Source organism: Passer domesticus, chromosome 10, assembly GCF_036417665.1.
Source record: "Passer domesticus isolate bPasDom1 chromosome 10, bPasDom1.hap1, whole genome shotgun sequence".
In the NCBI taxonomy this organism is placed as follows: Eukaryota; Metazoa; Chordata; class Aves; order Passeriformes; family Passeridae; genus Passer; species Passer domesticus.
Window position 1 is genome coordinate 6107601 of NC_087483.1, and position 25750 is coordinate 6133350.

Here is a 25750-nt window from a genome sequence, read left to right on the forward strand (position 1 = left end):
TTTTTTGCTGGATGTAATGGCCATTTTGCCCTGCAAAATGAAATCACTGGTACCAGATGCTGAACCCTTCCTCCAGTGAAGCAGCCAGAACCTGCCATCACTCCCTCTTCACAAAATACAATTTCAAAGCAGTGTAAGATCATTAGCAGGGCTGCATCCAGGTCTTGGATTCCTAGATAACCACTGAAGAACCACTTGGGTGTATTTGAAGGAGCAGTTTGGCTCTCTGCTGCAGAGCAGAGCTGATTTTGATCCTGTGGAGCTGATGACCAGCAGTAGTTGAGCACTGATTGCCCAAGTTCAGCTCTGCAGTCACTGTAATGAGTGTAAAACCATGGCAAGTATGGGGTTTTCTTTGGCATGGCCATAACCTCAGGAATCGGTGTCTGGAAAGCAGAGAGCAAATGTTTTAAATGCCTGAATATTCCTTTGCACTTTGGGCTGGTAGGATGTAACAAGAAATCATTAATGCAGACTGTTAATGTGCTGGTGTTACTTTTGATAAGTGGTGTTGGGATTTCCCCATGGCAACTGCAGTAAACACACAGCGAGAGGCCCTTTCTGCCAAAAACCACAGAATGGCTTTTTTCATGTGTGAGGAGAAAGAAATGTCACTATATTGAACCCATGAAACTCTCATCTATTTTGTTCATGAAAAGCATCCAGCATAAAGCTATTATCTTGATGGGAGTTGAAATCGGGGCTTTGGATGAGTTTTGATGGTTCAGGCTGCTACATAATGACAGTGTGTGACAAATACTTGTGCTTTATTGACAAAATACTACCAAATGTTGCTCCAAAGCAGAGCAGGCGGGAAATGCCAGCGAGAGAATAAGCAAACAGCACGCTGCAGCTTTCTGCAATCCCTTTTTTGATCATCACAGACAGCAGTAATGGTTGCCTTGTTGTTTGTTGAGGTTTCCTTTGGGAGCAAGAAGGGAAGCGAGGCAGAGAGAGCTGCAGTGCAGCTGTTGGGCTGCAGGAGCAGCTGGAAGGGCTGTGGGGCAGGCAGGGACTCAGGGCAGTGTTTGCCACGAGGGTCACTTGGTCAGGAGGGCTTGTTTGGAGGGGTATCCTTGCAGTGGGGTCACTTCAGTCAGCATTTAACCCCGTGCTCGAGTTCTGGGTTCTGCTGAGGCTGCCCAGATGAAGATGTAAAGGTCACTTGTCTCAAGTGATAACCCAGAGCAAATCTCTCCATCTATTGAGCTGTTACAGCCAGGGCTTTGTGAGGAGGATCTGGCTGTAATGCCAGCACAGCCCCTGGGATTTACGAGGTGGGCACGTCTGTATTTCCTGGCTGTAGATGTTCCACGTGGGTGGTGCTCAAAGTCTGTCTCCTTGTTTTGAGAAATATCCCCTCTGTGTTGCCTGACACCCCTTATTTGTACCTTTATTTTTACTAGCCTATAGATAGAGCTATTGAATTAGAGATTCAGCAATGTCAGTTCTGGTTATATCAAGCAACTTTGATTTTTAAATGAATTGATGATGTGTCTCAACTGCTGAGCTTGGTGAAGTTCATTGCAGCCTTGAAGGTACTTAATAAGAAATTAATTCAAAGTTTCTTGGGGAAATCCCAGTGTTAGTAGAGGGTTCTTGTTCTTCCCAGCTCCCATTTTGTGAATGAAGCCTCCCAGCAGATCTTTCCTGCTTGGGAGGATTAGATACTGATGTTTTGCTACTTAGATATGAAGGGGAGCTCAAATACTGTGCTGAGTGCTGCCAGCTCCTGCTGCTTCCAAGTGATTTATAATCCCTCTTTGTTTGCATGTATTTGTCAGTCAGCTTGTCTGGCTCCTTTGACAGAGAATCTGGATTCCTGAGAATGCTGGTTTAGGACTTGGTGTGTATATACAAACACATATCCATGTGTGGGGTTTGAGAAGAGGCTTCTGCACCACTGATGTAAGTTTTTTCCCTCTTATTCCCATGCAAACAGTTGCTTAACAGCAGTGCCAGTGTATCAGGGAAAACTCTTGCAAAAGTGGGTGCTGAGCACTCAGTGCAGCTGGGTTGGTTTGATTTGTAGGGATGTGTAAAGCATTTATGGAGCTGCCTCCCCCTTAGTTTCTCTGCTGCTTCTGGGGGTGCAAATGTTATTTGGGTGTTAAAAGCACAATATTTCACTTTAATGAGTTACTGTGTGTCCTCACTGCTAAGTGGCACTTCTTTCCTTAGGCTGAGCCCTGAGAAATCAGTAGTGGCCTTTAAACCCTGCTAGTGCTGCTCTTCTGAGCATCCCTGCAGAGCTGATGCTCTCCCTCCTCCCAAAACCAAGGCTCCCAAACCCCAGAGCCTTCTTTGGGATGGGGGTCACAGTGACAGGGTGCCTGAGACACCTCCTGCTCTTCCAGGGCCCGTGTTGTGTTCCTGTCCGGGGTTAAATGCCTGGGAAAGTGGGATGTTGACCCAACTGGTCCTTATGCAACATCCTAATTCAGAAGCTCCTCTGTTCACAGATACAGAAATATTTATGTTGGCAAGGCAACAGCTTTTGTGCCTCGACCTCTGTGTCCTGCAGGGAAAAATCCGATTTTGTGCTCATGGAGGAGACAAGGTTTAACTTTCCTCCAGTTTTAATTACCGCAGCTGTTAAAATTGACCGTGTGTTGCTCTTCACAGCTTTCAGGGGATTGTGCTCAGGGCTTGGGAGAAATCAAATTTTGTCTTCTCTACCCTGAGTTGAATTGAAAATTCCCCTGTTTTGCCTCATTCCTGGCTGCAGATTGTTGCTTTCCTTGCTCACAGGGTGGCAGATCCTCACTGGCTGTCACAGGTACCCTGTCACTGTGTGTGTCCTCTTGTCCCCTCCTCATGAAGAGCCCATCCATGGTCAGGGACACCTCCCACTGTCCCAGGCTGCTCCAAGCCCTGTCCACCCTGGCCTGGGACACTTCAGGGATCCAGGGGCAGCCCCAGCTGCTCTGGGCACCCTGTGCCAGGGCCTGCCCAGCCTCTGAATAAAGAATTTCTTCCCAATATATCATCTAAATATTTTACTTTAACACATTTCTCCCTTGTCCTGTCACTACTTGCCCATGTGCAAAGCCCCTTCAGGTACTGAAAGTCCACAGAGAGTTTTCCCCAGAGCCTTCTTACATCCTGACTTGTTAATTTTGTCAATGAAGAGTTTGTTTTAATAAAAACAAACTCAATTCACCCAATTTCTGCCCTCAGGAGAAGGTGTTATTTGCTGATTTTGTGCTGTTGGCCAGGAATTTCCTCAGATTTCCAGCATGGTGTTGGGCAGTCTTGTGCTATTCAAGAGTTAACCAGAGATGTTTTTAATTCCGTGTAGATTTGTGCATAGCAGAGTTGTTTCCCAAGGGTCAGAGGAAGAAGAGGGCAACACTAAAGAGCTCTTTCTGAAAAAAAAAGATGTTTTAAAAGCAGTGTTCAGAAATCCCTGGGAGTGAGGGGCCTCTTTCAGCTCCCCTTTGCAGGGCACTGTCTCTGGGGGGTCACCTGGGTGTTGGTGAAATGCCTTTGAATGTGAGCAGTTCTGGCCAAAACACATTATTTTTGTATCTGATTCTAATCTCTCAAAAATATCTTAGCATGTCTTAAGTCTTCAGAATTCCTGGCTATTTCTGAGTTAGCTGCAAAGGCCCTGCTTAGGGCAGTTGATGGTATTTGAGATTAGAAGGGTGCTGTCAATGAGGAGCTGAACTTCAGCTTCTGGGTCAGGTGGGGATGGGGCCTTCAAGGAGGGGAACCGAAGTTCTCAGGAAAAAAAATTCCTTTATTTTCACTATAGGAATCTGCAGAGCTTCCCAGGTGACTCAGGGTGAGGTTATTTGAGAATGACAGGCTCTGCAGAGAGCAGGTTGGGATCAGATAAGAGATGTGCATAAAGATGTGCAAACAGCCTGATTATTTCTGTGTGTGTGCACCAGAGGAGTCTCTTTGGCCGCCTTGAAAACTTGTGGGAATCCTTCCCTTTTACCCCATCTTATCTCTTGTGAGCATAAAGGGCGGGGAGGGAAAAGCGAAATCCTGCCCATGGTTTGCTGTCTGCTGGGATTGGGAGCATTGCTGAGATTCCAGCCAGGTTTTAGGGCTGCACCTGCTCTTCCTCCTCCTGCGAGGCTCAGGTGTGTCCTGGGGCTGCTGCTGAATCACCCTGCAGCCCTTGAGCTGGCTCTATTTTTAACCCAAAGCAGGGAGGAGGATCCACCCCGAGCAGGGGCTGATCAGACAGCACTGCAGCCATCCAAAGGCTGGTTTGTGCTCTAACTGCCCTCTTCCTTCAGGAAACAGAGCTGGTAGTGTGGAAGAACTTGTTCTGAAAAGCACTTTGAGGGATGCCCAAGTTAAAACAAATAAATAAATATATGTATATAAACTGTGTAAATAAAAGTTATATATTTTAATATGCAAAGTTTTAAAGCCTTCAGGTTTTTTGAGTTTTTTTTAGTGTTTGATTTGTGTATATATATCTTATATATTGTAAAAAAAAATTAAAATAAATAATAATAAATAGAAAAATATTTATGTATAAATATATATTTATAGATTAAGAGAAATAAATATGTTATATATTACATATATAAATTATATAAAATAGATAATGTATACAAATATACATTATATATAAAATGATATAAAGTATATAAAATATATAGTATAATATATATATAAAATATATAGTATATGTTATATATAATTTATAATTATAAATATATTTATAAATATAAAATATAAATATATATTGTATAAATACATAAATATAAATGATTTTATAATTATTATAAATATAAATATATAAACATATTATAATAATTATAAATATAAAAAATTATAGATTATATAATATACTATATTATAAATATATTTATAATAAGTGAAATATAAATAGCTAGTATATGTTACAGCAATTATATATTATATAAATTATATATTATATATAATTCTATATATAGGATATATATTTATATGTCTATTTTTTGAGTATATATTGTCATATACATGTTAAGTCGTGGAATCTGAAAGTTTTTCAGTTCATTGTGCCTGTAAGATAGAAACACAATGGCTGCTGTTTTATATGAAGGCCGCAGAGCTTTGTTTCCTGGCTTGGCAGATGGTTTCACTCAGTTTAGCTCTGATTAAGAGGTCACAGTCCCAGGCAGATGTGCTATTTCTGTCCTCAGGTGCTTGTGCAGTGTTGCCTTGCCCTGCTCCTGTGCATTTCTGCCACAGTGGCCCTGTTCCCCTTCAGTGGTGCAGCTGGAATCCAAGAGGGGACTTTTCCAGGAGCTCTCCCAGGCTGTGTGGGAGCAGTCCTGACCCCAGGTGCCCTTCCCAGTCTGGAGAAACAAACCATCCTCTCCGGCAGGACAGGGCATTGCAGTGCAGGGCAGAGTCTGTCCCTGCTCCTTTTTGTGTTTCTGGGTGCTCACTGAGGCTCCTCCAGTGCAGCATTCCCAGTCCAGCTCCTCCTTTATTTTGTTATCCTTCATTTTGTAGAGGGAACCTTGCTGTGTTGGGTGGCTTTTGCTGGCAGTTCTCATCTGATCCCTTTGGAAGCCTGATTTGGGGTGGTGACATAGCACTGCTTGATTTTGAGGGACCTTTGTGTCCCTTCTGAATGAAGCGTGAGGGTCTGCAGAGAAGCACCTCGGAAGCAGGATTTTCCTTTCTTTGCAACAGAAAGCTGCATTTAAAGTAAAGGACTCCAGAACAAAGTGGGATTTATTTGCTGTGTGTAATTACAGTTTTGTTCTAGGTAGCAGTTAAATGATGCTGCATTAACTCTTTCCCATGATTGGATGTCTTTTGCCCTGACAATGGAAGCTCTAATTTCCTTGTGAATTACGGATTGCAGTCCCAGATGTTTAATTTCACACTGTACCATTGGAACTCCTGTGTGAAATCCTTGCAGGCCCTGACTGTGTGTCTGGGCACCTTGTGGGCTTTCACCTGGGAATCCTGGCTTGGAAAAGAAATGAGCACACTGAAGGGAGTTGTTCTTGGAGTCCTTCCTGGGAGTTTCTTTGGCAGGAGGAGCCCAGGCCATGCCTGCAGAGGTGGCTGCACTAACCAGGCAGAGGTGTTAAGGTGCAGCTCCTCTTCTTTGCACTCACAGGGAATATTCCTGTCACAGCTTGCCTTAACCTCTACCCTTGCAAAGCATGTCAGGAATTGGCTGATAACAAATCCCCTTCCATCCCCAAATAAAGGAGAAATGGAGTGTGATCTGAGCGTGCCTGCTCTGTATTTTTAGGGCCTCCAGGTTGAGAATCAGCTGTATCAGTGAGATGTGCCCATAAATAGTGTGGGTGAAGTATGGAGACAGGCTAGTTTTGTGTGGAAAACCAGTTTGGGTGGAAAACCAGTTTGGTGCTGGGGGCTTGACAGCATTTAGTGGCTGATGGAGCTGGATATGGTGTAGTAATGATTTATAAAATGTGTCTGACCCCGTTCCCACAAGCACAGGACTTACACAGCTTTCCTGCCAGCTCAGTGCCCTGTCCCCAAATACCCACTGCAGGTGGCTTCTGAGGTGGCCCCGTTGGCTTTTCCAGCCTCCTTGCCCAGCTGCCCTTGGGAATAAACCCAGAGACTGGAGCTGAGTTACCCAGCCCAGCTCCAGCAAGCTCCGCAAATTTGGGATGGAGAATTCCTGCTCCCACTCCCTCTGTGCATGCCACTGGGTTATGTGCTTCACACTCCAAGTAAAAAGCTAATTTCTTTCTGGATCAGATCTGAGTTCCTTTGCTGCAGAATAATCCTAGGAATGTGTCACTGCAGTCATCACAAACACTGCTGGCCTTTACTGTTTACATCTGCTGTCCCTGTCCCCCAGCAGCTCCTCAGGGAGGAGGAAGGAAGGGTTTTGTGCAGTAAAAACTGAACAAACATCACAGCAAAAACATAAGACTGTTTTTTTCCCCTGCTAAGATTAATAAAAATGGATTTCTGTGCATTTTTTCAGTCGTTCAGATGATGAGCTTTGATAAATACTTGACCAACAAGCAGTGGGTGCTGGATGAGAGCCCAAGGAACCTCCACAAAGGGCTTCCAGATAAACCAAGGCTAAATTTGGGCTCACACCACTGGAGTTTAGCTCATCTTGTCTGCTCTTGTACCCTTTTCAGCCAAAGGAATTTTTTTTTCTTAATTCCCTTTTTTAATAGCATGGCATTTTGGGGGGATTACATATGACTTATTTACATATATAAATACATAGATGTAATATATATGTATATACATGTATATATACACACATATAATTTTTATATAATGTATAAATCCATCTCAGATGGAGTTTGCCTACAGTGCCTTTATTTCAGGCACATTCCTGTGCATATTTAATAATTTTATGGCTGTGGCTAAGCTGGTGAGCTGTGTGATAGGAGTTTGGAGTCAGGCTGTGTCCTTGCTCTCTGGGCTGGGAATTTTTGAGTAATAAAGGCAGTTGTGTTCAACTCCAACTCATGAAATCACTTAAAGTGAATTTTACCACCTTTATTTCTTCATGTTTGTTTAGTGGAATATGCACCCAGCAGGCCAAACCTAGGAAAAAGTGATGGCAGAACCAATAAAATCAGCTGGGTGTTGAAATAAGCAGTTATGCAGCATTCTCACTTGTATTTTTTTCCTTCATTTCAATGTCATGTTTTTTCCAGTGGATGACTTGTGCTTGAAACCTTGGGCCTCAGACTGGTTGTGAGGTTTTTTGTTGTTTTGTTGGGGGTTTTAAGGGCATTTTAAATGATTCTGTCACAGATTTTGGCAGCATTCTTGAGGAGCATTTCCAGGACACTAATTGGTACACGGAGTGGCAGCCACTTTGTGTAAATGCAGCTTGAATTACAGCACAGCTTTTGAAGTCTTGAGTCTTTGAGGTTCTGGTCACCTGAATTTTCAGGAAGGAGTGTGGCCTTTAATTCCTATAGCAGATTTTTGAGCTGGAAACCCTGTGGCTGTTTATATTGAAGTGAGATTTAAGTATAGGATTTTCTTAGAAAATACCAATAAAGGCTGGGGGATCAATGCAAAACCCCAAAGGTCAGGTTTTCAGTAGACTCTTGTGCTGCTGGCAGCTTTTGTCCCCAGGCATGTTATAAACCACTTCTGGAAATAATTTGGGAATTCCTGAGAAGAACTTCAGCAGCCTTGAAATTGCTGTGAGGAGGAAACATCCTGTGCTGAAGCAGCCTTGGAAGAAGGGCATCACATTTCTGCTTTATTGTCGGTGCTGTGGCAGGGGATTTGTGTGGTTTGGGGTTCCTCAGCTCAGGTTTGGGTCTTGTATTGATAAAGGAGCTGCTTTCAGCCCCAGGGGCTCTCCCTCCCTCCCCAGCAGTTTTTTGGCCTGGGTGGTGAGATTTATTTACTGCAGTGTTGTGGCTTGGTTAAGGTGGATGCTTGTGCATCATGTCATGGTTTGGGACAAATGAGTGACTTTCTGATGGACAAATGCTTCATTATAGCTTCAAAATGCTGAATGCTCACTGTCAATGTGTTGAGGGAGACACTGAGGTGCAGGCTGGCAAATACAGTCTCAAAGGATTGGAAACTTCTATTGCTTATTTTTTGGTTTCTGCAGAAAATCTCAGAATTCCTCATGGACATTTCATTCCCCAGATATCAGCTGGGTAATGTCAGCTTTCCATCTCTCGTGCTGTGATTTCCAATTTTTGAAATTCAGCATATTTCCCTTTTTTTAACAGTAAGGGTTGTGATGACATCTCTATTTAATTTAAAAGATAAATGCCTTACTCTGGGGAGTTCAGCTGTCTGAAAACACCTTTAAAGTCAGTTTTGTTTTAAAGTGAGGTTTTTCCCTCCAGGTGAAAATGCTCCTTTCTTTGTTGGAAGTGGGAATGAGGGAGGCAGCTTGTGAATTCTGGGCAAGGATGGAGGGACAGCCTTTGTGATCCAGGGGTGCTCACCCCTGGGGACACTCCAGTGGCAGAGCAAAGCCTTGGGACAGGCAGGTCCTGGATATTTTAAGGTGCAGGGGTGCAGCACTTGAGAGCAGCCAGAGGTTTTCAGTTCAGTTTTCAGTGCCAGATGCAATCCTGAGCAAGGGTTTCATTCAGAGGCACAATTTCCAGCCTGAAATCCATGCTGGGCTTTTTACTGCGTTTATCTCAGGCTTTTCCTTCCTTTGGAGACTGGTCTGTGCAGAGAATTCTTCATCCAGTGACTCTTTGGGAGCCCTCTGTGACTGCCTGCCTGCCTTTTTAATGGGGAAAAACTCATGTAATGCTTCCCTAGATAATTCTGTTCATTCTTCTTGTGTATTACAGTGCCTAAAGCAATTTAATGGGTAACATAGTTTGAGATTTTTCTTTTTGCTGCTGTAGCCTTGGTATAATTCACCATGATAACTGCTTTAGAGGTTTACAGATGACAGACGTGTCTGGTTGTAAGCACATACCCGACTTAGAATAAGGCTGGACTTGTCTTGGAGGTGTTCTCCACCCTGAATTTCCTGTGATTTTAGCAGGGATGCAGACACTTTCTGATGTGTGTGCAGGGTGCTTGGGACAGAGCAGGGCATGTTGATGATGCTCAGCAGGTTAATGAAAATCACCTTGCAAGAAGCACCTGGGCAGCATTTCCTCCGAGGGAGGCAGGGTTAGGGAGCCTGGAGGCACCTCTGGAGGCAGGGATACAAAAGCTTCATGGGAGAGGGCATTTTGGTCCCATGCAAGGCACTGGTTTCATTTTGCATTGTCTGCTGTCCAGTTTTTCACCAGAACAGTTGTTTTCTGCTGTAAAAGCAGTAGGTTTGTGTGCAGCCTTTAGTTTTGCCATGCAGCCTGCTGAGGTGATGCTGCCTAAAACTGCTGTGAGCCTTTCCTGTGGGTCCTGCCAGAGGCAAGGGCAGCAGGATGTGATCCTCCCACTCTTTTAGGCTCCCTGGTAAACTGTGAAATGACCAGTCCTCAAATGATCTGTAAATATTCTGCTTTTGTTGTGGAGGCTGGCACCGAGGCAGATAAGGGGAGCAAATTGTCCTGAGATATTCATCTCATGGTCTGGATAAGGGGAGAATGAGTTGGGCAATAGGGGTTATCTGAAATCTGTGTTCTGTGCCTTTTTCTTGGAGTGCACAGGAGGAGTGTAGCTCAGAGCAGCCTGCCCTGGTGGGAGCTGTCCCTGCCCATGGCAGGAGATGATCTTTTAAGGTCCTTTCCAAGCCAAACTATTCCATAATTTTGAATAACTGGAAATAAGTTCTTACATAAATAAGCAGGAGCTGGTAGAACTGTTCACCCTGCTTTTATTGAGTGGTGAATATTGTGTTGCACATCCAGGTGTGTCTTGTCAGGTCCCTAACTGTGCTCCCCTCATCTCCCTGAGCCCGTGCTAATTTGCAGAAGATAAAGGTGGCAGAACCCCACCTTTAAAAGGCTGAGGAGTGTTTGTGTGAGTCAGCAGGGACATGAATGGTGGGTGGTTCTCAGCTTCCCAGCCCTCCAGGAAATGCTCCCTCAGCTGATAAAGGTGAGGTGTTTGACTGGGGCCAGCTGGTACAGCTGCTGTTACCTTTGCTTTGTACTAAAATTGTCTGGAGACTTGGAGTTCAGGTGTTGGGGGTCGCCCAGACCACTGTTATGAAATGAGCTGAGTTTTCTTGTCTGCCTCTTGTTGGTATTCAGGAGAAAATTGTTTGTCCATGAACATGAAAAAAACCTTGGAGTTTTGTGGAATTAAGCGATTTCACTGCTGGAGTTGTTTTACCACCATATATAAAGACTTGTCCCCTCATTTTCTTGCATACATGGGTAATAAGCACAACTACTGAATCTGAATTAATTTTTCAGATTTCTGTATTAAACCAGCTTTGGATTTCCATAGACAGAACACCCAGAGCAGGAGGCACCTCACTTTTCCAGCTTTGCTTCCATCAGGTACAACTTGGTGCCATTTTTCTAGTCCTGGGGTTAGATGTCTTGAGCAGTCAAGAGAAAAAAATCTGGAATGTGGTTGGAACAGCCTTACAGCCATCATTTGGGACCAAGTTGCAAGTGGAAACTTGTTGGCTTGTTAAACTTGAACTGGGACTTGAACTTGTGCTGGGAAAGTGAGATTTTCATATTCCATGCCTTTGGGACCAGTTTCCTAGAGCTAGGTGAAGACAGTAAATTTGGAAATGCTTGTTTTTCCTTTGGTTTCAAACCCAGTGTAAAGTTCAGGCTTTTATCTTCTAAATAGTGTTGTTTGTTGGCAGTGTGACCTGCAGTATGGCAAGCTCCCATCTCTGCTGTGAATTAAGTGGAAAGGGCAGCAAAGGCAATTTAAAATGTGCCAGAATTATTAAATAAGATCTCTGTTGAAATTGCCTCATCCCTTGAAGGATTCCAGGCCAGGCTGGATGAGGCTTGGAGCAACCAGGTCCAGTGGGAGGTGTCCCTGCCCATGGCAGGGGGTGGGATGAGATGGTTTTTAGGTCCCTTCTTACCCAAACCATTCTGGGATTCTCTGGTGACTGTCAAAATCCACTGGCTCCTTGACAGGGAATGAAAATGTGGATGCTGCACAAGAAATTCCAGTATTGTTGGGATTTAGCTTATGCAAATGTCTTGTGGCATTCAAAATAAATTTAAGGTGATAAAAAAACCCCTTCCTAGAGAGAGCTTTTGATGATGCTACAGGGATAGTCAGGCTCTGGTTTCCTTGCAGAGCCTCCATAAAAATGCTGGAAGGACTGAGTGCTAAAAATACATCCTTAACCCCACAGCAGTGGTTTGTGTTGGCCTTCCTGGAGGAAAGAATCCCTTTAATTAGTAAGAGAGTGAAGTTTATTTTGGGGTTTGCTTTGTTTTCATTCTGGGATGTGAACTCTGATGCACTGCAGCTTAAAAAAATTCCAGAATGCTGTAACTGTGCTGGGGTCTGCTCCAGCTGCTGGCAGCAGCTGCATCCTGCACTGCTCTCCTCGTCCTCCCCCTGCCTTTGCCTGGGAAAAAACAGAAAAACCAAATCCCTTCCAGCGGGGAGGAGGAGCCAGGGGTGGTTTTGATGTGCCCCAGTAGCTGCCTTGATGTGCTGACCACATGTGGTGAGTGAGATCCCAGGGACAGAGTGCCCTGGCTCTGCAAAGGGCAGGGCTGCTCCCTCTGGGTTCTGCAGGGTGCATTCAGTGTCACACCTCTGTGCTGCTTCTGGAGATTTGAATTCTGCTTCCCCTCTGTCCTGCTCCCAAGTGGCTGCTCTGTATTAAGGATTTAAGGCTGCACTTGATTGTGTTAATTATTTTCAGAACAGAGAGTGCTGGTGGTGTTGCTGGAGTAGAGGCTGACACCCTTCTTGTTGGCTTTGAACTACATTTTAGATCTTCAGGTGGGTTTTTGGCACCTTTTTTTTTTCTAAACATGAAAAGGATTTCTTATAATGAATTTCAGCGGCTGATGGGGTCGAGTTTACCTGAGGAAGTGGCACAGAGGTGACAAAGAATATAAACTGGCCCCCAGATTTCCTTTCTCAGCTGATATAAAGGAAATAAGGAATAGGATTAGTAGGGAACAGAGTTTGAAGGGAGAGTGTAATTCTTCAAGTGTTTGGGTGCAGGGGTTTAGCAAGGACTCAGTTAAGTGTGGTTTGCTAGAGCACATTATAGGTCAAGATGCAGCAAGAGGGCTTGTGCAAAAATAGCTCATTTTTCCCAAATTATCCTTTATTAGGCCTCATTTGCATGTTGTAACATAGCAAGTGTGAAAAGCATCGGGGCCAGGACTTTAAGGACAGAGGGGTTTGGTCTCTTAGGTGGACAAAATTGGTTTGTGATTACTGAGCTCTGCGTGGGCTCCTTTAAAGATATCATTTCTAGTGCAGTGCTGTGAGTTTAAAGTATGTGCCTGAGGTGATGGGAACCTGCTGAAGCTTGGAAAACACACTTGAGTTTTTTGGTTCACCCAGGAAACACAAATAAGAGCATAGCCAGAGGGCAGGATTTTTGCAGAGACCCACAACAGTCTAATTCCTGGATGAGTGGTTTTTTTTTTTTTTTAAAGTCATATTACCAGTTCTGGCAAAGTAAAGATTCAGCTTTATAAGCCTCAAATGGAGAAGGATTAAGGAATGGATATTTGCAATGGTTCTGTGTTGGTTTAGATCTCAAGCATTGCAATAATTCTTCAGGTGCTGTGTGGATGGGTGGGGGAGCCACAGGAATGATAGGGAATGGACCTTGGCATCCTGGTGGTTTTTCCTTCCTTCTGCCTTCCTCCAAACCTGCAGCTTTATCTGCAGGGTAGAGCTGAAAGAGGCTTTGTGTTGCAGCCTCTGAGTGTAAAGTTCATGTGAGCAATGTTTTGGGTTTCCAAAATAAATACTTTGGACTTGCACGGGCCCTGTGTTTTCCAAAAGGCCTGGTGGTAGCAGGTGCTTTTCAAATAGGCAGCTGTGGAAGGAAACTCTTTCCTAATGGAGCATTTAGTCACAGATTATCTTTTCTGACTGTTATTAACTGTTTTTAAGCACTTCTCAGGCAAAAGGTGCTGGCTGACCTGAGCCTTTCCCTGCTTACTTGGCTTTTTCTTGGCTTTGGGATGCACCCCTGGCTCAGCTGAGCAGTGCCAGGTCCCAGGTTTTTAGGGCTGGTTTCATGTTCTGGTGGCTTCACAGGCAGCAGGGTGATGACTGGAGTCAGTCTTGCTGCAGGAAGGTGAAAGCTAAGAGTGCAGTGAATTCCCTGAGCTGAGTGTGCACGGCTCAGGCTGCTGCCAGAGCAGAGTTCCCAGGGCAGGGAGAGCATCCAGGGGAAGCTTTATGGGGCCATGTCCTCTCCTCATGGGGTCAGGGAGATGCTCTCATGCACACAGGGCACGTGTTCCCCACCCCACTTCCCTGCTTTAGGGTCACCATGTGGGCTCTTAGGAAATCAGCCTTTTTCTCGTAGTGGATCTCTGTGCAAGTGAAAGAAAATGGGCCCCTTTGCACTGTTTCCGTGTTGCTGTAACCAAGGCTTTTGCACTGTTCCAGATCAGCATTAATTCCCTTTGAGACCATGCCTTGGATTGCATTAACTTCTTTTTTTTTTTTTTTTGACATTTGACAAAAGCTTTGTTTAAACAAGTGAGATGTGCATCAGGCTAATAAATATAAACCCAGTCAGATGATTCCTGCTGGGCTGTTCTCTGGAGAACAGTGTCTCATTTGTGTGTTTTCCACTAATCATCTCCAAATCTTGCCTGGGTGATATCAAGTTAGGGAAAGTGGATTTAGGATTACATATGGTACAGTCAGGGAAAAAGAGGCTCTGTTTTGACAACCAGCATAGCAATCTGGGAGACATGACTCCAGCTCTGAAAAATGTTTTCAGAAATGTGTTGCATAAACAAGTCATCATTTCCCTGGTGGAGAGGGGAGATGTTTTTCTAGATGTACTCCTGCACAAACCTTCTGTAGCCTGAGTTAAAGGCACTGGAAAAGGTCAGAATGAATGGTCAGGTGGTGCCAGAGCACAGGTTTGGGTGGACAGGCAAGGAAGTTGGGCCGTGAGCTTCAATCAATTCAGTTTGTGATTGAGCTTGTGCTCTGCAGGGTTTGGGTGCTGTCACTGCAGCAGGTGGCCCAGGAGGATAAGGAATCCTCAATTCCATCACTCCTTTGCAGGTTCCTGGAGTGGGGAGAGGGGTTTTGGGGGTGGGAAGAGTGCAGGTTCAGCTGGGTTGTGGGATTACACCCATTAAAGCACGTTGACTTCATCCTGGCTGCCTGGGTGTGACAGAGCTTGCCTCTGTCTGCATTAATCACACTCGGAGTGCAGCTCCCGAGTTGGAACTGAGAGTGGGGTCTGTAGGTGGATGGATAAATGAGGTTTTGGGGAAGGGCAGGCTTGGCTTTTATGGGGAAAATCACAGCTCACATTTACTTGAGTTTTGTAGAGGAGGACAAAGGAAATCTTGGTTCATTTTGATTGCTCTTGTTAAAGACTTGAGCTGAGCTGCCACCAGGTGAAAGGCAGGGTCCTCTTGTGCATGGAAGTTTTTAAAAGTAGGAAATGATGTCTAGGAATAAATAATTGATTTTTTTTTTTTTTTTTGCTGTTAAAAAGACCCAGCAGCAAATCCTGGAGGAATCTGCTGCAGCCTCTTCAGGTTCAGACACTGATGAATGGCCAGGGAAAGCAAAAAGCAGGAGCTGCCTGTGCACAGCTACAGGAGAACCTGGTGGTGGTTGGTCATGGACATCCTGGCGGCTTGAGCTTGCTGTGGGTCAGTGTGGGGAGAGGAAAGGGGTGTGAATTTGGTCCAGGCAAGAGCAACCCCCCAGAGGAGTGGGGCAGCCAGGAGGGATCAGCATGAGAGAGGAGGGGGAGGTAGAGCTGGAGCCACTCTTTTATCCCTGCTTACTTGAGGATTAAGAAGCACCACGTTGTGAAAGTGGGAAGAGGCAGATTAAAACCCAGCCCAGTAGTTTTCCCTTTTGTTGTAATCCCAAAGACAATGGAGCTGAGTGCCTGCAGGACCTGGGCATTGTCCTTAGCAGAGATGCACAGCTGTGAGTAAAACACTTCAGGGGCTGTGGTTGTGGGGAGAGGCTGCCTCTGCCTGAGCTGCTTGCTCACAGAATCCTGGAGTGGTTTGGGGTGGAAGGGCCATCAAGGTCACCCCATCCCACCCCCTGACATGGCAGGGACACCTCCCACTGTCCCAGGCTGCTCCAAGCCCTGTCCAGCCTGGCCTTGGACACTTCCAGGGATCTAGGGGCAGCCACAGCTTCTGTGGGCACCCTGTGCCAGGACATTAACCCCTCACAGGGAAGAATTTCTTCCTGACAACCCATCTATCCCTGCCTTCCTTTGTTTAAAGCCATTCCCCCTTGTCCTGGCGATCCAGGCCCCTGCCAATTTTTAGTCTGGGATTTGGTGTTAAACACTCTCAAGTGTTTGTACTTCTGTTACATTAAGCATGCCTTGATATCCCCATTCTCTCCTTCCTCCCAGACCTTTTCCCCCCAAGGTTGCTGTGGTTTTGCTCATTTACTGCCATCTGCTTCATGTTCTGCTGCTTGAATGTTGGTGATGCTCAGGTGTTACCCCAGAGCAGACTCCTCTGTGGAATGCCAGGGGTGGGAATCCTGGGCAGCCTGCCTTGCTGTGGGCTGGGTTTTACTCAGCATGGCTTCCAGAGCTCTGCCAGGGCAGGTCAGGCTGGATTTTAGGAAAAGATTGTTCCCCCAGAGGGTGCTGGGCACTGCCCAGGCTCCACAGGGAATGGGCAGAGCCCAAGGCTGCCAGAACTCCAGGAGGATTTGGACACCACTCCCAGGGATGCCCAGGGTGGGATTGTTGGGCTGTCTGTGCAGGGTGGTGGTTGAACTGGATGGTCCTTGTGGCTCCCTTCCAGCTCAGGATATTCCGTAATATTCCAGGATTCCATTTCCTTCTCTATCAAGTAGTCACCAAGTCCCCCTTGCCTTTTTTTTTTTTGGCTGTTTTTTTGAGTTGCAGCCATTCTTACCTATCTGAAAAGCTAAAAGCCTTTTTAGCCTGCCCCCATCCCTTTTTTTTCATCTCTATTGTGACTTTCTTCTTGCCAGATAAATCTGTTCCTATATTCTTTCAAAATGCTCTTTTCCCCCCACTTCATCTTTTATAATTTATCCTTTCATGTCGATTTTTCTTGTGCCAACTGCAGAAGCTCTCCCTTTTCATCTCTGGTGCTTCTCAGGGAGGTTTCTCATTAATATTCATATTTGAATAAGAAAGGCTAATGCCTTGTTTGTGTCTGTAGTCAGGAGAGGCAGCCCAGGCTGTGGTTTTTGAAGGGTCTCATTTTGGGTGCTGGGACATGGATTTAGTTGTGCATTTTCCCTCCTGCCTGTCTCAAGCCAAAACTTTATCTCCAGATTGTCACTGATCCCTGTGGGATCACCTTTCCTGTGCTGGCTCTGCCCTTCCCTTGAGTCAGGAGGTGGCAGAAAATAGATCTCACCTCTGACAGTGCTTTTGGGCAGACCCCACAAAATAAAGCATTTTCCAACCATTCCCTCTCCAGTGCCCTCTTTTCCTTCCTGCTTTCCACTACTGCTGTGGTTCTGTGTTTAGCTGAATTTCTGTGGGGATTTGGCCCTTAGGAAATATTGTTTATTGCCTGAAATAAAAGATGTTGCTCCATTGCACTGCAAAGATGATCATTTCCTTTCCCAGTTTTATTGGAGCAGGGAGCAGTTGTGCTACAGGGATGCTTTCATTTTCTCTTTGTCTGCTTTTTATATTCCTTTCAGCCTCTTGGTGGGGTTGTCATTGCCTGTTGGAAAAGGGGCTGGCCCAGCTTCCCAGTGCCACATTTCTGTGAGGGATGTGCTGGGAAATGTGCATTTGATTGGAATGGAGTGGAATTCCTGACACTCCTCACCCACAACATCCCCTGCTCTGGGCTTCTCCCACAGGAGAAAACTCTGGTTTCATCTGTGGGATTTTAACTTCTCTTACACTAGCTGTGTGTGTCAGCTCCACAACCCAGCCCAGTGGGAAAATACAGTTTTCCTTGTTAAGTATGTAATTTATTTTTCCTTGTAAAAAGCCTGTAGCCAAAATATCTGCTCTGTTTGGTTTTAGGGTTTGTTTTGCGGGGTGGGGAGGATTAGGATGAGTAGTCAGGCTTGGAGCTGCATTCTATTTAAGGGCAAAACAAATGATTTGGTGGTGTTGGGTGTAAACCTTTGTGCAAGAGATTGGGTTTGGGAATATACTTGGGTCCATTATCCGTCAGTCCTTTTGTAGGAAGCACGGGGTTATCCTTAAGGAGGTGACATCTCTGCACCCACCTGAAAGCTGTGAGGAGAGAGAGAGGGGGGATATTAACAGCAGAAAAAAACCCTTTTGATTGGAACAATTAGAAAATTGAAGCCAAACCCCAAATACCTGGTGAGAGCCAAGTGCTGTCCAGCTCCCAAGCCCAGAAGCAATTTTGGGAAAGGCTGAGCTGGGGAGCCTGTGCAGCTCTTTGCATCCCTGGTCCTCCTTTTGTTTCCATGGCAGCACAAAGGATAACGCTGCTGCTGCAGCTGCCAGATGCTGCTGGAGGAGAGATTACAGCTTTGACCTAAATATCTCTTTAATACAGTTCTCAGTTACAGGGAGAGGCTTTTCAGATGTCAGAGATACTGGAGGCTCTGATGAGCCCGGGCTGGGATTCCTGGTGCCTGAACTGCTCAAAGCTCAGCCTCGTTTCCCTGTTTATAATTAGGAATTGGGCATGGCCAGAGATAAATCTGTGCAATATCAAACATTTCTGCTGGGGCTGGAAGAGCTCCTGAGGTTTTATCCATCCTGACAGTGCTGGCAGGGGATGGGAGGAGCCTGGAGCTGCCAGCTCCTGAAATGCCTCTGGTTTTAGGGCTGGGATGAAATTGCTGTGTGGCACTTGGCTGCTCTGCACTGTGGGCATTGGTGCTGTTGGTGAGGTGTAAATACAGCATTGTGCTGTTGGGATGGGATTCCCAGAGCCTGGCTGGAGTTCCCACCCACAGGAGGAGGAGGGCACGGAGCTGCAATGCTGCTTTTTGCCTAAACTGCCTGAGAATTATAAATTACACATCTGCAGTTCAGGAAAGAAAAAGGAGCTGGGTGGTTGCAGCAGTAATTCCTAACTGGCATACAGTGGGAAGCCATAGAATCCATGATTCTGTCACACTGAGTAGGGAGGAAATAAAACCTTAAATCACCCTGGTACTGCTGCTGCTGGTTTTCAAAAGGTTTTATTTGTTATTGCTTTGTAGTTATTGTTTGGTGTAATGGAACAGAGTGAATACGCAGAGAGGACTCGTATAAAAATCTGATTTTAAAAACCCAAACACAACAGGTATAAAAATTCATAGAATTCCAGGGTGATCTGTGTTGGAAGGGGCCTTAAAGCACGACCAGTTCCACCCCCTGCCATGGGCAGGGACACCTCCCACCAGGCCAGAGCTCAGAGCCCTATAAAATCTAGAAAAATAACCTTTTGAAACATGGCACAATCTTCCAAATAATATTTTATGCAGAGCTTAGAAATCAACATGTCAGGATGGTTTTCTGCTGTTTGCTGTTGGAACTGACTCAATGCTTTTATTTAAAGTGCTGGGGGCTGGGTTGGAGAGGATGTGCTGTGAGATTACCCCCCTGAAAAATGCATGTTTCAGGAGGATCACAAGTCTCAACCCAAAAGCTGCACATTTCCCTCTTTGCTAAGAAAATCAGCACAGGGGCTTTGGGAAATATGTCCTGAAAGTGCTGCTTTGATACAGCTCCAAGAGACACATGTGTGGCCTTATCTGCATCCTTGTGGGCAAGTGGGAGCTTGTAGGAATATTTTCTGTACCAGTTCACTCTCAGGTTTTTATTTCAAAGCAGAAGAAACTCTAAATATTGCTTGTAATGCAGGAATTATTGAAGGGGGAGAGCAGCATGTGACGTGGCTGTTGGTGCTTTTAACTTCATGCCCGTGTTTTTGAGGGCTCTTGTTCTTAGCAAAAAGCATCTTTAGCTGAGAGTTTCCAGAGAAACCCCTTGGCATTTCCATATTTTATTTATTCACAGCTTTTCCTCATTTAGAAGGACAGCAAAGTAACGTTGGGATTGCCTGAGGGAAGCTCTTGCTAAGAAGGTTTCCAAGAATCGTGAAAGATTTAAGTCCTTTCATGTCACCCTGCAGAGATATCTGCCCACCCTTCCCTCACCACCCCTTTTGCTCTGTTTGCCACTGAGTTTCCATCTGGATCAGAGGAACTCTGAGCTTCCCAGCTTGTTGTTGGTCAGGGGTGAGAGATTTGGGTGAAAAAAGGGCAAAACGAGGTTAGTGGATCAAGGGCTCATCCCCTCTGCTGAGCCATGGGTCTGGGATTGGCTTTATCCTGTGTTCTCTCATTAACATTGTTTTGCTGGAATTTATTTAGATTTTAGTGGCCATTCCTGGATTTGAAGAAGTAGATTTTTCTGTTGGAAAATTCTAAGCAGGGCTTTTAAATATGGAATATTGGAACAGTCAGGCCTTGGAATCAGCTGCTCTCCTGTGCCATGGAGCGCATGGACCTGGGCAAGAGTGGCCACCAAACCCCAGGATTTCACTTCAGCCCCATCCCTGGAAGTGTCCAGAGCCAGGTTGGACAGAGCTCCTGGGATAGTGGAGGTGTCCCTGCCCATGGTGGAGTGGATGAGCTTTAAGGTTGCTTCCAACCCAAACCATGCTGGGATTCATGTGGTGGAACCAACATCTCGTTCTTCATACTGGAATTAAGCAGGTTCCTCTGGGTGGGGCTGATTTACTACACTGAGGTTTTAAAACAGGTGAGGCTCCTCTTGGGAGTTTGTGCTTTACTGTAGTGGTAGAAATCAAAACAGAAGAATTGAGGAAAAAAAAAGAAGGCTTCTGTTGTGGCAAAGTAAACTTGGTGAAGGAAATGCAGCTTAAACCATCTTGGTGCACGTTTTAAAAAGACACGAGTGACACCATGAATATTTGAAGCTTTTGATCAGTGATGCAGAAATGAAAGGAGCAGCACATGCAACTGTGATTAATTATTGACAAAAGCCATTTCTTGCATGTGTGGAGCCTGTAGTGGGACGTGCAGGTTGAGTTCACTGGGATTCCAGGGCTGGGCAGTAATGCAAACAAGACCCCAGTTGATCAACTTCATCCATGTGGTTCTGCTTATTATGCAAATCTCTTCCAATGTGTTTGAATGCACATGTGGTGCTGGGGGGTTGCAGCTTCAGCAGAGGAATTTTGTGGGCTGCACAATTTGGGCTCTGCCTGCTCCACTTGGATGGACCCAGGGTTTCATGGTGTAGCTGTAAGTCAGTTTTCTTTATTTAGGAAAATAATCCCCAAACCTCTTTGTCATGTTCTCTCTGTGTTTGGCCTTTTCACCTTGACTTCTGTGGATCTTGGAATAAATCAGTTTTTCCTGAGATGTTCCCAGAAGCTGGATTGGGCAGAGGGTGCTTCCATGTCCATCCCAGTGATGGCACACAAACCTCACTCTGCAGAATCGGCCAGGTGCTGTTCCATGCCATGTTCTGTGTTTAGCTGTGCTAATTCCTTCTGAACATGCCAGTGTAAAGGAATCTCGTGGATCTCCCAATAGAAATGAGTTGGTTTTATTTTTTTAAAGGGAACTGGAAGACCTTATGTAAATTAATTGCAAATTGAGGATAATAGAAGTGGGAAATTTTAGTTTAAATTAGTTGGGTTGAGGTCAAGGTGTTTGGGTTTTTGGTGTGAGGGGTTTTTTTTTGTTTGTTTGGGGTTTTTTTTGGGGCTTTTGTTTTTGTTTGGTTTTTTGTTTGTTTTTTTAGCAGGCCTATTTTGTCAATAAAATGGAATTTCAACCATTCTCAAGTATTTTGGGCACTCAAAACCTGTGTGGGGGCAGGAACTGAGGGCTTTAGCAAGAAAGGGGAAGGTAGCTTTGTCAAGAGAATTTTATTTCTTCTTACATTGCTAATTGGGACTAAAATGCTCATACTGCCCATATTGAGGGCCCTTGAGATCTGATACAGTTTTGGAAGGTCCTGGTGTGGCCTTTTGGTGCATTTTGATGAGGGAAGAACCAAGTAGGAGCAATAAATTTTAAGTCCTTGGGCTGGGTCATCCTTCCTTTCTGCAGCTGCCCACCTTCTGCTTTGTCTTCTTGCCTCTGTGCTTTTTGGAATTTTCATTGCCTCCCTGGTTTGTCCTTTTGGAAAGCACAGGTGTTCCAAAATAATATTTAAGGTGTTTATTACAGAAAAAAGCGACAGGATTTGTGATGTTCTTGTTCCCCTTGTGCAGCTCCCCTTTGGCTTGGCAGGTTTTTTTGCAGTTCTCCAAGTCGGCAGCAGTTATTTGCTCACTCATCTTTTTTTAATCTTCCATGGTGATAAAATCCAGTGGTTCTCTTCTATGGAAGCTTGTTGACATTAGCAGGGAGCTCTCCCAGTTTGTTTCACACACCTAAACCCCCACGAGTCAGGGATAAGGCACTGATGGTTTCCCTCGACTCCTGAGAGTCTGGAGATGAGCTGGAGCCTCCTCATCCCCTTCAGCCTTGGCTGCTCCTTCCCAAATCCACAGCAGCTCAAAGCAAACCATGAGAGCTGATAGTTTCCTCTTAGGACAGTGACATTTTACCCACTCTAAAGCTCCCCATTCCATTGCTGGGAAAACATTCCTCCCCACAGGAAGGCAGGAAAACATCTTAGACCAAGCTGTGGTCCCTTTGGAATGCCTCAGCCGTGGGCAGCTCTTGCAGGCAGCATTCCCAAATGGAATCTGCTGCTTGTCCTGTCCCCATCTCAAGTTCTTGTCACCTGGGTGTGGCACAGAAAGGTTTTCCTGAAGTGGGACTTCAGGCCCTGGGACAGGAGCTGCATGACCACAGTGTCTTCTCTGGAATGCCAAAGGTTAACCCAATTTCACTCTGAGCCTTTGGTTTTCCTTCCCCTGCCAGTGAGTGTGGGAGGCAGCTCATACCTGTACCAAAATACTGATTATTTTCCATGTGTTCTCATGCAGGTACACACAGGGTTTATTCACAGCTGAATTGCAAAGGGATGTGTTAGACAAAACTGGGGAAGGTTTTCTAATTCCTTAAGAGGTCTTTTTGGGCTATTGAGGCAAAAGCAATATATTTCATAGAGATAGACTGGAAAACACAAGTTTGCTTTGTGATTGTTTTTAGGTGGGTGCTGGGAAAGCTTGGCTGGTTTCTGGAGTCAGTGAGGGTCTCATTTGGAATAGGAAATTGCCTCCAATTTCTTTATTCTCCAGATGAAGACATCAAATTAAACAGCCTTCTCCTCCTGCATGGGAGGGGAAGCAGTGGCTGGCAGGACCCTGAGAGGCTTGTTCAAAAACAACATGGTCAGGTGTAACTTTGCAGCTGATATCTCCTGTGGCCTCAGGGACTGGTTGGAGCACCAGGAATCTCAGTGCTGCTCCATTTCCATGGAAGTGGAGCATCCTCTGCAGCACAGGCATTCGGCTGGTTTGTGTGGTTCTGCAGGGGTTAAATTGGCATCCACCCTGGATCTGTAACAGAAACATCACTGTCTGTTTGCTTACAGATGACCAGACCTTTATAGAAGGAACAAAATGAGAAATGGTTTTAAATACAGAAAAATGGAGCCTTATTTCTGTTCTTTGGTGTGGAATTGTCAGTGAGGCAGGAGCCAGGTGCAGCCCAAAGAGCTTAATTTCTGTGATAAACCTGCCTTTCTTCAAGGAATCAACCCCTGCCCTGAGTAGTTTTTAATTAATTTCATAATAAATGGCTCTGTGGTTTATTTCTGCCTAGACTATGCTACTGAAAAAATGGTGTGTTTGAGGAATAAAGAGAGATTTTCCCTGAGCAGGGCTGTCCCCACTGCCTCTGGCTGCTGCAGTTGCTGACATGAAGTGTGATGTGCAGCAGGAAATCACATGTTTCAGAGCCAGCAAATTTTCTTATTTACCTGGGTGGAGGAGTTACTGCAGATGGTGGCTGGCAGCTGCAGTGGGTGACATGCAATGTGACAAACCCAGGGCTTTTCCTGTGGGGAAGGAATGTGTTGCTGTGGAAGGGAAATGGCTTAACCAGGTTGGGAAAGCCTTTGCTCTAACTGGGGTGAGTTTGAGCTCTGTGGTGATGAGGAAGCACGTGTTGCTGGGAGCAGATCTGTGCAGAATGGGAATTTTTGGGATTTTTATACAATTTCTCCAAGCCCCTGGTTTTTGTCACGTTGGACTGTCAGCCTCCCAAGAATCAATCAGACCTTTGGTCTCATGTTGTATTTGCAGGGAAGCCCTGATGATGGGAGGAATGATGAGTCTGACTCCATGTTCTCAGAAGGCTAATTTATTATTTTATGATACTATATTATACTAAAGTATACTAAACTATACTATACTAAAGAATACAGAAAGGATACTTACAGAATGGTAAAAAGAGACACTTTTCAGAGAACTGATTGGCCAAAGAGTGAAAACAACTCACAGCAGAATCCAATGGAACAATCACCTGTGGGTAAACAATCTCCAAACACATTCCACATGAGCACAACACAGGAGAAGCAAATGAGATAGGAATTGTTTTCCTTTCCTCTGAGGCTCCTCAGCTTCCCAGGAGCAAAATCCTGGGTAAAGGGATTTTTCAGAGGATGTGAATGTCACAGTCTCGCGTTCCCGAAGCCGTGGCATGAAATTGTGTGCAGCGGAGCATGAAATGTCATTATGCTGATGTTGGGAATGTTCTCCTCTTCCACAGATGCCTTTGTAAACAGCCAGGAATGGACACTGAGCCGATCTGTACCCGAGCTGAAAGTGGTGAGTTCCTGTTTGCTCCTGTCTTGGGACGTCCTGGAGATGCCACACACGAGTTGGGATCTCCCATGCTTCACTCCAGCTGCTGTTGGGGGAAAATGTGGAAAGCGGTTCTAATGAGTAAAGAATTTGTCCTCTTCTTACCTATTATAGACTCACAGAAGGGTTTGGAGTGGGAGGGACCTCAAAGCTCATCTCATTCCACCCCCTGCCATGGGCAGGGACACCTTCCACTCTCCCAGGCTGCTCCAAGCCCCCTCCAACCTGACCCCGAACACCTCCAGGGCTGGGGTTACCTTTATGAAGATGATGTATATTCAATACTCATTTTACTCATACTTCAAAGGTCTCTCAGTATTTTATTGCTGTTTGAATTGTTCTGCTCCGTGAACCAGCTTCCAAGGGGGATCTTCTCAGCAGGGAAGTCTTCTGAGGGCAGTGGAAGTTAGCAGCTGACATGTAAAGCTCATTTTATCTCCCCATAATAAGTTTCCATTATTTCAAGGACCAAATGTCTGTTCTCCCTCTCTTTAAAGAATTTAAAGCTTTTCCAAAATCTGAGTTGACAATAATGTTTTGTGGAGGTGAGAGAATCTGCAAGGCCACACTTAACAGGATAAATGCACTTAGAGAGGCATTTTAATGGGAGTAGCATCCTCTCAACTACAGTTCTGTGGCTGCTTTGATTTTAGCAGTGCTCAAGGTGAGTACAAGAAAAATCTTGCAGTCAGTGGATGTAATTCCCTGGTGCAGGAGGGGTCACCAGCTTTTGTTAAACGGATGGTGTCTTTTGGAAGCCCCCAAATACCTCACACAGTAAAAAACGTGGAATTCAGGACTGGAAGGTGTTGTTTGGATAGGAGTCCAGCACTTTTAGCTGGCTTATCCTGGGTTTCCTTGCACATCCCTTCCCCTTCTCTGAGCCCTCCTGATTCACAGCACCCACCAAGAAAATTGGGAATTGCAGGTGAGAGCAGAGCTGCAGGCACTCCATGTTGTGATTCAGAGCACAAACCATTGCTGAGCACCAGGTGATGGTCTCAGGGTGCATTTTTCTCTTGTGCCAGCCTGGCTGCATCATGTGAGTGCCTACCTTGGGTGTCCTGCCCCTGAAGCAGGGCTGGGAAAACAAATTTCAGCTGCACAGAATTGATTTGCAGTGGTCAGCGTGCCACGAGAGCTGTCCAGGGGGAAAAGCACAACTGCTGCTGTTACAAAAATAATAATTTGATTATAGCACTGCAAATGGTGGAAGCCAGCAGCACCAGCTGTGTCTGTGGCTTGTGTTCCAGGAGGAAGGGTAAATTAGGAAGCCCAGCTGAAATCTGCTCTGCCTTTCCTGCACATCTGCCCTTGGGGAGGGCTTGGGGCCCTGAGTCACCTCTGTCATTCCCTCACTTCAGCCTCATCCTGGGTGCTCCTGGGGCTCAGGAACATAAGGGCCATGTTAAAGGGAGACATTGTCCCCCTGTACGGGCTGGGAGGTCCTTAAATTGATTGTTGTTATTTATTTTTGATTT

The 25750-nt window shown here is 45.4% G+C and overlaps 1 protein-coding gene across 12 annotated transcripts in view; it reads left to right on the top strand.

Moving 5' to 3' along the window:
* Positions 1–25750, top strand: part of AGAP1 (ArfGAP with GTPase domain, ankyrin repeat and PH domain 1) — a 307984-nt gene that overhangs the window by 69644 nt on the left and 212590 nt on the right. For all 12 annotated transcript variants that reach the window (XM_064433496.1, XM_064433498.1, XM_064433500.1 and 9 more), the window contains exon 2: positions 24175–24233. In XM_064433496.1, coding sequence (XP_064289566.1) covers positions 24175–24233 — 59 coding nt within the window. The remainder of the gene's footprint in view (positions 1–24174; positions 24234–25750) is intronic.